This window comes from Haemaphysalis longicornis, unplaced genomic scaffold, assembly GCF_048455015.1.
Source record: "Haemaphysalis longicornis isolate Haplotype H1 unplaced genomic scaffold, Haemaphysalis longicornis Haplotype H1 scaffold_4, whole genome shotgun sequence".
Lineage (NCBI taxonomy): Eukaryota > Metazoa > Arthropoda > Arachnida > Ixodida > Ixodidae > Haemaphysalis > Haemaphysalis longicornis.
In genome coordinates, this window is record NW_027526361.1 from 62,187,898 (window position 1) to 62,201,207 (window position 13,310).

The 13,310-nt window shown below is 46.5% G+C and overlaps 1 protein-coding gene across 2 annotated transcripts in view; it reads left to right on the forward strand.

Moving 5' to 3' along the window:
* The first annotated feature begins 715 nt into the window (after nucleotides 1-715).
* LOC144178832 (uncharacterized) overlaps nucleotides 716-13,310 on the forward strand; it is a 65,116-nt gene continuing 52,521 nt past the window's right edge. Inside the window, exons 1-2 of one of the 2 annotated variants that reach the window (XM_077706961.1) lie at nucleotides 716-1,458; nucleotides 9,152-9,199. In XM_077706961.1, coding sequence (XP_077563087.1) covers nucleotides 1,029-1,458; nucleotides 9,152-9,199 — 478 coding nt within the window. In that variant the 5' untranslated portion in view covers nucleotides 716-1,028. The remainder of the gene's footprint in view (nucleotides 1,459-9,151; nucleotides 9,200-13,310) is intronic. The other variant, XM_077706962.1, reaches the window with a different exon arrangement.

Genomic DNA, 13,310 nt, shown 5'->3' on the forward strand with positions numbered 1-13,310 from the left:
CCATACAGGTTATTTACAGGCGTAGTGTCCGGTGCTGCAATAGTTTATATTTCTTTCCTCTTCCGTCCCTTGCACGAACACGGAGGGTTATGTATAGAACTTCTGGAATATGCGCACAAAATGTTTATGGCACAACATTTCTAGGCACTGTACCATTCCCATCGCGCACTCACTAATGCATGACGCTGGTAGTGCCAGCATAAATGTTGGTGGTTTGCGAAACACTAGCCTTCCTTTACACACTTCCTACCAATGAGTGCCAGGCCCGCATTGGAATTACGAAGCTCATTTATCTCTGACACACGAAAACCTTTTTCGCAAGCAATGTGGGGGCGTGGTGGCGTCAGAAGCATCTGAAAAAGAAGATGCGTATAGCTGAGGAGGAGAGTCGAACATAAAGGGGAAAAAAACGTCTGAGAGGTAATTGCCACCAAAGCCTGTTCATCAAAGCGCTGCTCAGCGGCCCCCTACTTGTGGACGACCAGTGTCGGAGAGATGGCAGGGCGTGACCGAGCTGCTGATCAATGGAATCCGCTTGTTTTGACGGGGAGCCCCGGCGAGAGCTTCGTCTGCGGCGGGGCTGACGCCGGTGCAGGGAGCAACGTTCTCTCCGTCTGGGGAACCCTGTCGTCAAAGTTGGCCGAGTAGTTAAGGCCGAGCGCGCCGCGCGACTGCACCGGAGGGAGGGGAAAAAAAATAGTCTTTCGTCGTCGGCGCGGTTCACCTCGCGTCCGTCAGATCGCGCCAGGGGCGCTCGCGAACGCGTCACGTGGCGTTACCTCGACGTTTACGTTTGTGAGGTTGAGTCAAGTCAGGAGAGGGTGCAGCCGGCGGCGGAGGGGGCTTTGCTTCGTGCGATTTGTACTTTATCCGCCGCGCGTCGCCTCGGTCGTGCGGCGCGGCTGCCCCCAGCTAGCGCGAGACGGGCCGATGTTCGGCGCTGGCGCCGACGCAGTCGTAGCCAGATCGGAGTCTGCGTTCCCCGTCCACCAGACACCAGGGAATTCCCCGGGCGGCCTGCTAGGGAAATGATCCTCATGGAGTCTCGGGCGCCCGCCGACGGCCCCGGGAACGTCCCCAGCAAGCTGCCGGGCGCATCCTCCACCTCCTCAGCGACTTCAGCCAGCACGACTTCGTCGACCACGACTTCGGCAACGACCCGGAGTCCCCAGTGCGCCCGGTGCCGGAACCACAACCGCAAAGTGGCCGTGCGCGGCCACAAGCGGTACTGCCCGTACCGTATCTGCGTCTGCCCAAAGTGCAGGCTGATTGCCGAGCGCCAGGTGGTCATGGCGCAGCAAGTGGCGCTCCGCCGGGCCCAGGTCCAGGACGAGGCGAGCGGCCGAGCAGTCTTCGAGGAGGTCGACCCCAAGAGCCTGCTCGACCAGCCGCCGCCCAAGGACGTGGTCAAACCGCCGTCCCTGGTCACCACCGCCAGCACTTCCTTCGCCGCCAACGGTGGGTGCCCTATGCCTCGCCCTGGCCGATCGCGCGCCGCCGAAAGGGTTAACTAGGCTCAACCAGTGGAGTTTCTTTTCGGAGGAGTGAAAGAGGACGGAGAGAGAGTCGCATTCCGGTGCCTGCCCCTTCGCGCAGCCCAGCGGCCAGGTCGGTCGCGATAATCTGCCGCTCTTGTCGTCTTTGCCGCTCTCAGAGAAAGAAAAGTCTCAAGACTTCTTCTACGAGCGCAATGGCGGCTGCCACGATTGCGCAAGTTGCGTGCCGTGCAGCAGCGGCACGCACCTACACTGTTCGCGCGCACTGCAACGACGCTGGTTCCGGTTTTAGGGTTCGTCGCGATGCGCCGTCCGATCGTCCCGGCAGCGGCCACTGCCAGGCGTTTAGCACCGGTCAGCACTAATCTTGCGCCTCCGAGATCGCCCGCGAGGCGACGCGAAGACGAAAAAGCGGGAAAAATGTGGTTTGGCCTTGTAGTTAGGTGGGATGAAAGACACACGTGGCAGAATCTGGGGCGACCAATCGGCGCCGTTGCTATCCTTCCCATCTCCCCCCTCCCCGCCATGTCTCCGGCGTGACGTCTTGAACTGACGTATCCTCGTGGCGGGCCAGGCGAATTCGTCCTCGATGGCGGAAGCGTCCTGACGGGCAGGCCACGCGTGAGCGCGGTTTCCGTGCCGAGCAGCCGACTGGTAACAGTCCGTCCAAACTGCCGGGTAGGAGAGTCGGGATTAGCTAACAGGGGCGCACTCGACGCGTGCTCGCTACTGTAAGCTTCTCTTGCGTCCGATTAGTGCAATGCAGAAAAATTGTGACAAAAAAAGTAGTTTCCTGTATGTGACCTGCGATGTAGTCATAGGTGTGGTCCAAGGAGCCCCTCACTTCCCCTTGCATTCTTATTCTTCGTCCAACCCTCTCTCTCTCTCTCTCTCTCTCTCTCTCTCTCTCTCTCTCTCTCTCTCTCTCTCTCTCTCTCTCTCTCTCTCTCTCTCTCTCTCTCTCTCTCTCTCTGCTCTTTCGTTATCAAAGGCGGCGGCGTTCTTCGAACAGGAATGACCTTAGTTCCTTTGTTGGTTGTTTGTTGTTTTACATCGCATTGCTGAATTATTAAATTTTTTGTTTGTAGCTTAGAAAAGTTCAATAATTTTCGTAGCTGATCAGAGTTGAGCGTAACGACAATTGCGTGTCGATGGGAAACGCTGTCGATGGATATCGAATTCCGGTTGCACGAACCAGACTTCGCACTCGTGCAGTCGGAACAGTGCATAAGCAATATTTTGGTAGCAGTGTCTTCGTTTGTTTTAAAGACACCAAATTCTGGTTTCACGCACCAGCCTTCGCAGTCGTCCAAACGGAGCAGTGCATAAGAAATATTTTGCTGGTGTTGTCTTAGTTTCTTTTAGAGACACCGAATTCTGGCTTCCCGAACCAGACTTCGAAGTCGTTCAGTCGGAGAAGTGCATGAAAAATATTTTGTTAGTAGTGTCTCACTTTATTTTAGAGATAACGAATTCTAGTAGCACGAACCAGACTTTGCAGTCGTCCAGCCGGAGAAGTGCAAAGGATAACCAATATTTTGCTGGTAGTGTCTTAGTTTATTTCATAAACAACGAATTCTGGTTGCACGAACCCGACTTCACAGCCGTCCAGTCGGAGCAGTGCATAAACAATATTTTTGCCGTTAGTGTCTTAGTTTATTTAAAAGACACCGAATTCTGGTTGCACGAACCAGACTTCGTAGTTGTCCAGTGGGAGCAGTGCATAAGGAATATTTTGCTGGTAGTGTCTTAGTTTACTTTGGGAACACCAAATACCGGTTGCACGAACCAGACTTCGCACTCGTGCAGTCGAAACAGTGCATACGCAATATTTTGGTAGTTCTGTCTTAGTTTGTTTTACAGACACCGAATTCTGGTTTCACGCACCAGACTTCGCAGTCGTCTAAACGGAGCAGTGCATAAGAAATATTTTGCCTGTGTTGTCTTAGTTTGTTTTAAAGACACGGAATTCTGACTTCCTGAACCAGACTTCGAAGTCGCTCAGTCGGAGCAGGGCATGAGCAATATTTTGTTAGTAGTGTCTTACTTTATTTTCGAGACAACCAGTAATGGTGGCACAAACCACACTTCGCTTCCGTACTGTCGGAGCAGTGCAGAAGCAATATTTTTGCTGATAGTGTCTTAGTTTGTTTTAGAGACACCGAATTCTGGTTGCACGAACCAGACTTCGCAGTCGTCCATTCGGAGCAGTGCATAAGCAATATTTTTTGCTGGTAGTGTATTAGTTTATTTTAGACACCGAATTCTGGTTGCCAGAACCAGACTTCGCTGTCCTCCAGTCGGAGCATTGCATAAGCAATATTTTTTGCTGGTAGTGTATTAGTTTATTTTAGACACCCAATTCTGGTTGCCAGGACCAGACTTTGCAGTCGCCCAAACGGAGCAGTGCACAAGGAATATTTTCGTCGTAGTGTCTTTATTTTAGACACCGAATTCTGGTTGCCAGAACCAGACTTCGCTGTCGTCCAGTCGGAGCATTGAATAAACAATGTTTTTGCTGGTAGCGTCTTAGTTTATTTTAGACACCGAATTCTGGTTGCCAGAACCAGACTTCGCAGTCTTCCAGTCGGAGCATTGCATAAGCAATATTTTTGCTGGTAGTGCCTTAGTTTATTTTAGACACCGAATTCTGGTTGCCCGAAACAGGCTTCGCAGTCTCTAAGTCGGAGCATTGCACAAGGAATATTTTGGTCGTAGTGTCTTTATTTTAGACACCGAATTCTGTTTGCCAGAACCAGACTTCGCTGCCGTCCAGTCGGAGCATTGAATAAACAATATTTTTGCTGGTAGTGTCTTAGTTTATTTTAGACACCGAATTCTGGTTGCCAGAACCGGACTTCGCAGTCTTCCAGTCGGAGCATTGCATAAGCAATATTTTTGCTGGTAGTGCCTTAGTTTATTTTAGACACCGAATTCTGGTTGCCCGAAACAGGCTTCGCAGTCTCTAAGTCGGAGCATTGCACAAGGAATATTTTGGTCGTAGTGTCTTTATTTTAGACACCGAATTCTGTTTGCCAGAACCAGACTTCGCTGCCGTCCAGTCGGAGCATTGAATAAACAATATTTTTGCTGGTAGTGTCTTAGTTTATTTTAGACACCGAATTCTGGTTGCCAGAACCGGACTTCGCAGTCTTCCAGTCGGAGCATTGCATAAGCAATATTTTTGCTGTTAGTGTCTTAGTTCATTTTAGAGGCACCGAAACCTGGTTGCACGAACCAGACATCGCCATCGTACAGTCGGAGTAGTGTATATGATAAGCAATATTTCTCTGGTAGTGTCTTAGTTTGTCCTAGAGACACCGAATTCTGGTTTCATGAACCAGACTTCGCAGTCGTCCAGACGGAGTGGCCCATAAGCAATGTTTTGCTGGTAGTGTCTCAGTTTACTTTAGAGGCACCGAACTCTGGTTGCACGAACCAGACTTCGCAGTCGTGCAGTCGGAACCGCGCATACGCAATATTTGGCTGGTAGTGTCTTAGTTTATTTTAGAGACACCAAATTCTGGTTGCATGAACCAGACTTTGCAGTCGTTGAATCGGAGCAGTGCATAAGCAATGTTTGTTGGTAGTGTCCTAGTTTACTTTAGCCCACTACTGCTTCAACTATTGCTGTCCTTCACTTCCACGTCTGGTTTGCTTGTAAACTGGGCTGTGCTTTTAAATGTGTAAGTGTTGCGCAGGTGCCTCTGCTGTTGCTCTACGAAAGTATGCTGATGACGTGCACCGCATTTTATAACTATTGGTCAGTTTCCATTAATATGGGAATGGAACAATTAATATGGGAATGGAACAATTTGTTTGTGCATGCCCATAGTGTCCCAGCACAGTAATGTTTTGGCGCCACCATGATGCCATTTATTGTCTGCTTTGTAATCATTTCGGTACAGTTTCTTAAAACCGAATGGAGCTGTACCTGGCACCATTCCTGTCATGTGCATACGTTATTTTGCCTGGAGTTATGTTTCGCTGCCACGTCGTTTGTGTGACTGTTTTTTCGTGGTTCTCCGTTCCTAACCTCCTAAGCCACTCTTTCACAGCATCATGCGTATTCTACAAATTTGAAGTGTCGTGGGCCCTGCAATGTTGTGTGGTGTTTAGTTGTTGCCAGATATGAAAATTTCGCACTTTTCACGAGTCTTCACAATTCTGATGTGTAATTGGTTTTTCTGGTATGCGCGTGAAAGTGTTGGTTGTAGGGATGACCTTGAAAGGCTTGGAACACTGCAGAGGGTGATAAAAAGTTAGGATAACTATTCTGCAGCGGTTTGTTGCTTTGTGCAACTTGGACACTGAAAAATATTCGATTTGGGAAAATTAAAAGCACTTTCAAATTGTTACCTTATAAACGAGTATTCGCGGTCTGCGTTCTCGTCTATAACCCCGGCGTGAAGTCTTCCCGCTACTAAGTTTAAGAATGTCGGAGGTAAACCGAGTTTGCGTCCCGGTCAAACTTATGGCTTGATAATTAGGTAGGACAAGAGATCCGAGGCACAATTACTGCTTTATTCACGACAAGTGCACCAGAAGTTTGTGTATGGTTTCTGCAATTTAAAAAAAAAAGTAAAGGGTGGAGTTTGAGACGTTCTCCTTACTTGGAGTTTCTGGATTGAGTTTGACGGTTTCTTAATTGATGTTTTCCTCGGGTGTACGCAAGTGCGTGAGTTTATTTGCCCGAAAGTTTGATAGCTGTTTTATGAGATCAGGTCTGAAACAAACCTTTAATCCCTAAGACTTGCTTTCCCTTTGTGCTTCATTATTCTCAGATAAGGAAGTACTTCGTGCTTATCCTGTGATAACCCAATGCTTAATCTGGCAGCTTCTAAATGCAATAGCACAAACGTGCTTTATAAAGACATGATATCAGAGATGTTAAAAATCACTTCTTACAGGTCTTCAGAAACCCGAAGCGTAACATAAGTGGAGCCATGGCCATCGTAAATAACAGTTGAAGTGGTTCACCAGCGAACACACTTTCATCCAAAATCATTTGATATTAATATTAACAACGCGCTCTGGTGACTTGTCATATAATTTACATTACTTTTTCCGTCAACCTATTCGCATCGCCCAAGCGTAGTTGCTCTTAACCGACATTGACGTACTACAGTGGAATCTCGTTAAAGCGTATCCGTATAAGTCGTAGTGTCTTTTTATACGTAGTTAAGCCGAATCCCCGACTTGGTTTCCCTTTAGCCTAATGCATTCGGATAAACCGTAGTGCCGGTTAGCGCGTATTTTCTTCGCGTCCCCGTCAGGTACGGTTTAACGAGGCTTCACTCTATATTCAAAAACTTAAATAAATTCTAATTAAAGGTTAGAACATTGTCATTTAAACAAATTTTACTGCTTCTGGTGCACAGTAAATTGTGGCTGTCGCGTCTGGAAACAAAATAATTAGCGTTTGCTCGTAGTGTCCAGTTGCGTTAAAATTGTTCGCGTCGGGCTAGTTACGCTTTGTTGCTAAATGTCCCCGAACGGGATGGGAGCAGATAGGAGAATTGGGCAATCCATTAGCCCAAGTAGAAACGCTCTTGTTTATTACTTTCCCATAGGGGTAAACGGTCAGGGAATATTTCATGGCTGCCTCCTGCTAATGATGTGGCCGGGTGGCTAACAAAAAAAAAGGTGAAGAAATCAAAGCCACCCTTCGTTAATTTCACCCTCATCTGACGGCGTTGCGGTGCTGCTCAGCAGTAGCCATTCTAAAGCAACTTTGACTGCTAGGGTGGCCTAGACGGCCATATCTTAAGCAAGAAAACGAAAATTTATCCGTACTCGCATACAGAGGTAAAAAGGGGCCAAGAAGACACAATACTAGCTTGGTTCATTCAAATTAAAAAAAACTGCTTTGTCCCAAAACCAATGATCCGAATTTTAACGTAAAACTTCAGATAAATCTATAGAAATACCGGTAACTGTTTAGCAATGCGTAAGTATTATTACGCAGCTTCTCTCCAAATTTTTTCTCCAATTATGCAGTTTTGTGCAAATACGAGGCTTTGGTACTTTCTCACGATTCTTTTTGGGTTCGGGTTTGTTTTTTCGAGGCTTTTTAGTTTTGTCTTCCTTGTGTAAAAATGGTGTATGAGACACGCATTCTTGGTTTTGTTCCTTCTTTCTTATCACTTCCAAGCTTTTGATTTTGCATTATTTGCTTCTGGACGTTTGTTTCCAGCAAATATGTTTTATACACTATTATAGCAATTAAATGTGTTAACTTTGCCAGTTATGGATTTTTAGCTCACATGCAGGGCGTTACACGGTTGGCGCCTTTTCGCGGTTTTTATGTGTGTTCCCTTTTTTTTTTCGGGGGTGGGGGGCTTTTTTTATTTCCGTTTTGTTTTCGTCATGTGAAGGCGGCGCATAATATACACGTTTGTTTATTTTGTTCGGTTATTTTTATATTTTATACTTTTTGTATTTGTTGGTTCTAGAGAATTTTCATTGGCCAATTCTCTTCACTTGCACTATTATTACGATTAGTTGTGTTAGCTTCTCTAACTCAGCATTTTTGTGGATACCCAGGGTGGCAAACACAGTTAGGGCTGTAGGATACTCGGCAAATGCTTACGCATTAAAAAAAAAAACTAGTTATTAAGGGAAATAAATGAAGTGGCAACTCACCAGCCATTTTCGCGGCCAGTTTTAATTATGACGTCACAAGGGCTTGCACGTGCGCTTGGCGGCCCCCGACCAAGGTCACCCAAAACAGGATTGTGCAATAGTAGTGGTGTCTCTAGTTCGTTTTAAATGTACCACCCGGATTCCAACGTGCAGCTAACCCACTGATAACTTCATTTTTAGTACTAGCCCTATTACATCACTGCTTACATCGTGTAGCGGGAAATTTGAAAGGTTTGCAATGTTATATTTTTGGTTGAAAAACGTCTTTCGGGGTGGGATAGCTTTGAGTGACTTATTAAATACAAGTCGTTACACATTAAAAACAGGTTGCATTTCATTTCCACGAAACCCGTGTGTGTGATTTCGTGCCACAGCTGGACCCTGAAAAAGATGTGTAGGGTAAGACAGGAATAGTCGCAGCGAATTGCATACAATCAAACTTATTCATTGAAGTTCTGGTCACACGTAAGGGTGATATTCCAAAGACTTAGGCTTAGCAAATCAGAAAATGTAGTACACCTGAGTGCCTGTTTGTTAACTTCCCCGCTGTGTCCATTTTGCGCTCTGAACGTCAATGCAAATTTGCTATCCCCCGTTAAAAACATATAGAACAACATAGAAACACAGTCCATATATGTCACATTGTAATATCTTGCCACATCAGCTGTCTCTATTCTCTCTCACCTCTCCACCCGCACGCACGCTCAAGTGCGCCAGATAGTACGCCCAAATAATACAACCGCCCTAGGTTTTAACCACAAACAAAATGTTGCTGGCACCTCGAATGATATCCAACAACGCGAACTTTGAAGCTTCTCAAAAAAATTTCGGAAATATAATAACCAGGTAACAATTGCATAAGTGATTGCCTTTTGTGATGGCCAACTTGACGATTTTCACTAATCTGCGACAGTTTATACGCAAGACAATTTTGCTAAAATGTGCTCCTGTCTCAAAAAAGATAATAGGGGAAATTCTGTGTGACTTACAAATAGTAACGCTTCTTGCAGACTACGCCGCCCGTCACCCCTGCGGCACCGAAGTTCTCACAACAGGAGGTAAGGCTCAGCGCCTTAATCATGTGCTGTCGTCCCCAGTACGCAATCGATGTTTGCTCGTTGCACGCTGGTCCGTAGAGCTCATGTGTAGGCTTCGTGCCCAACATGCATGCTCTGCTGGCATAGGTACTACGAATAGTGTCGTGCGGCCCAAATAGCTAGTCACGTCTTAATCGCTACTACAAGGCTCTTTTCAAGTGCAACTAAGTTACGGCTACACTTGCCCGGCGCAAAAAGAAAAGGTGAGTCATTTGATGACCTCTATACCTGCACAACAGCGGCCTTCATTCGGAATTGTTGCTACAATTTCATTTCATTCAGTGCTTGTTTTTTTAACATAAAAGTGGTTTATTCCCGGATACACAAAGATTTCGCTGACGTCATATCCGTCGGGGAAGTGACGCCAGCACAACGAAGCAAGCGGCCTGTAAAGGGTGCACCCCTGCACACAGGGTCTTCTTGCGGAGAAGCAACCTTTAGTACTAAAGAGTACGTTATACTTGGGGTTGTTCGTTTTCGGGTTTCATATTTTAACACGAAAGTGTTTTATGCCGCGATACCCCAAGATTTAACTGACGTCATATCCGTCACGGGAATGACGCCAGTGCACCTTTGCCGAAGCGACCCGACAGCAGGACGTCGCTCGCCAAGCACACCCCCGCAAGACTGCCGCCGACCGGGAAATCATGCTCACCTGCAGATTTCGCTGCACATTTCACTTTCGTGTTTTACTGATTCCTATGACAGAGGAATCAACCGCAGTTTTTATGTTATACTCACTATAGTCACACTAATCATACTCACTATATCATCATATCATACTATATCATACTCACTATACTCACATAGAGACATTATACTGTGCCTATATTTTGACCACAAATTGCGTAATGGATGTCTCATGTAGCCACGATTCGCATTCATGGACTTTGACTTCCGACGAAAAACACTTGCATGGCCATTTTTCCGAGGCTCAGCGTATTTGCGTTCAGACTTCGCGCTATTATCCCGGCTATTACGGCCCGTGAAATTGCCAGGCAACTTTATGGCATAGTGTATGGCATATCGTGGGACAGGGTGAACCATTTCAAACTATAGTGAGGGATTCATTTATCGGCTTGTTGAACTGAAAGAAATAATAGTAACCATAGCAATTAAGAAAGGCGAACTTTTTGCCGGTGAACGGAACAAGGGTGTCGTAGGTTTTTAGGTGTACTTATAGTTCTAAAATATTTTTATAACTTATTCTGGTTCTAAAAATATTGCTATGCAGGTCATTTTGCAGCGAAGCTGCATATGACGAAGACGGCAAAATTTTAGGTGTCCATATGTCAACGAATGCACCGTCGCGCATGCCCTCCTGGTCGGGGATTGATCAAGAATGAATAAGGACTCCATGGCAAGATATTTCATGTTCGTCCATCAACAAACACCCCCCCCCCTTCCCCCCATTGCACGTACCCTCTTATGCATCATACACTTGTGGGGGATTGGCCAAGAACTGATCAGGACTCCATGGTATGATATTCATGTCCGTCTGTCATGAAACGCATCCCTCGCGCATACCCTCTTATGCGACATACACCGGTAGGGGATTGGTCCAGAATTAATAAGGACTCGATGGCAGGATATCTCATGTTCGTGCATCACAACCCCCCCCCCCCCCCCCCCCGGCATATACCCTCTTAAGCAACATACACTTGCGGGGGATTGGCCAAGGATTAACCAGGAATTCATGATAGGATATTCGTGTCCGTCCGTCAAAAACAAATCCCCCGGCGCATACCCTCTTATGCAACATACACTTGTGGGGGATTGGCCGAAAATAGATAATGACTCCACGCGCCATGTTTCGAATTCCGGCCCCCTCTTGTATAAGCTCATCGAACATAAGCTGGATGTGCTTATTTTTGTCTGGTTTGAAGACATACAGTTTGAAATCATCGATAACTAGCACCGGAGTGTGTGGATCGCAATTCACCCAGCAAAGTGAGTGCACACGAAGTTTTTAATGTCGGATTTCGGTGTCTTCGGCCATAGCGGTACGGTGTAGGTTAAGGCTTCCTCTCTTGTTTCTACATCGTATACGTAAATCCCCGCAGCTGGTGAAATCGTTCTCTGCCGGAGTCTCTGAAATATGTGAAAGTCGAGGGATTGTGGTGTTTCTGTACAGCTTCGCTGGCCATGCCACCTTCACGGAGCAGAGCGGCTCCACAATTTTTATAGCCCTAAATTACCTCGAAAAAATCGAAGTCAACTTACGCACAATAAAAAGTGTGTTCATCCGCTTAATATACACCCCGTGTACTTCCTTGGGTGTCCGTTTTCAGCCTCATTGTATGGCCAATGCGTAGTATTGAAATAAATATCAATCGACCTCACAGGTTTTTACGTAGCGTCCGCAAAGCTAGCAACATACTTGTAAAACACAGTTTTAAAATTACTTACGAAATTTCACTGACTGCCTGTACGCGTGCTTTCCTTATATTCCCAGTCCGCAATATTATTTATGCTCGCAGAGACGTGCACGTTTACTTTGGGTTGTAGTTTCGCTCAGAACAAATTGTCGCAACTCATTCGAACCGAACCCGAGTGTCTACTGAATTAACTCATCATAGTTAATCATTTCAAGTTTAACTTTTCATAAACTGTACCGTCATAGCATTCATATGCTATGACGGTACGGTTTGCATAGCGCATAGCAGAAGATGGAATGTCGCCACCCTGGGCGAATTAAAGACTGGAACTTGGACCATCGCCCTCTCCCTTCTCTCAGCGGAAAGTCCTGGGCGCATTATTTGACTACCTTGAATATATTAGCGTCGGTGCGACAGTATAGGCTCCCTTAGCGCGGACAGTCCATGCTATATCCAATGCCCCTATACATGACGCTATCTCTTTCCTTAGCAGAAGAGCTGTGTAAGCTTTTAGTTTCGGCGTCGAGCGTTACCAGAAACAGCCCAGCCGAGCGCACGGGAGCGTGTGCCTCATGAGGAGCGCCCGGTGCCGGCCAGCTCACCTTCGAGAATACTCTGCTCAGCGTTCGTAACGCGGTATCTCGCGTGCTGTCCTCCTCGCCAGTTCGCGTTCGTTTGCGCCTGAATTGGGGAGCACAGACGTCGAGTTCGCGGAGCCGATTGCCACGGGTTCTAGCGCGTGCTATCGCGGTCCACGCTGGGAGAGATGCGAAAGGCTGCGGACGAAACAATCCGCGCTTGCCAGTCATGGAGAGCTTTCATCGGCAAGTTCGGAAATCCATGCCGGGTCTCCGACGAAGGGGGAGGGGCCGCCAACTAAGCTGTTTCCCCAGACCTGCACTACTAGCGCAAGCTGCGCCATTTTTTTTTTCTTATTTCCTCTACTACTGTTTGTCTTGCTAATCTATTATATTTAACTCCTTCCCCTCGGCGAATGCTGTCGGCAAACCTCGCTTCATTTTCTTTTTTAATAAAGAGCTTCTCTGTCTATAGCGCGGCTTCGCGAATACGTAGTGTTCCATGGCGACATATCTAAAACACACAGACAGTTGGCCTTACTACGAACATAGCTGTATTTTCATAGACCTCACTATTTTCATATCATTAAAGGTGATAGTCTTTCTTGGGCTGCTCAAACGCGGAAATTTTGGTCTGTCCGTCTGTATGCCTGTCTATCCCTCGAGTAAGCCGGCCGGCCAACGTTGAAAGGATTTTTGAGTGAGCCGTTTATATAGGCAAAGCATTTCCGATCTAATAAATCTGGAAAGATGCTTTATATTTCTCAGGAGTGTTCAGCAAAAAGATAATGTTAGGCTTATTTGAGAAAGGACGTCAATACATAACTGGTGTTTGCAGTGTTGTTTTGATTAAATGTAGATGTATGCTCGATTTTTGCGCGCGAGCAAATTAAACTAAAAACGCGCTAAAAACAATGTTTTCACTAAAAGAAGAGAGTAATTTAACGAATGGATGGAGAAACAAAGAGGTCGGCCTGACCTGCTTACTTGTGTGAGGGTGGCGGAAGGGGGAAAAAGAGCATGGATATAGGCTGACATGTATGATGATTGACTTAGAGGTGATAGTATAAGTATATATACAAAATGCCTATACATGTTCAATAGTTCACCACAACG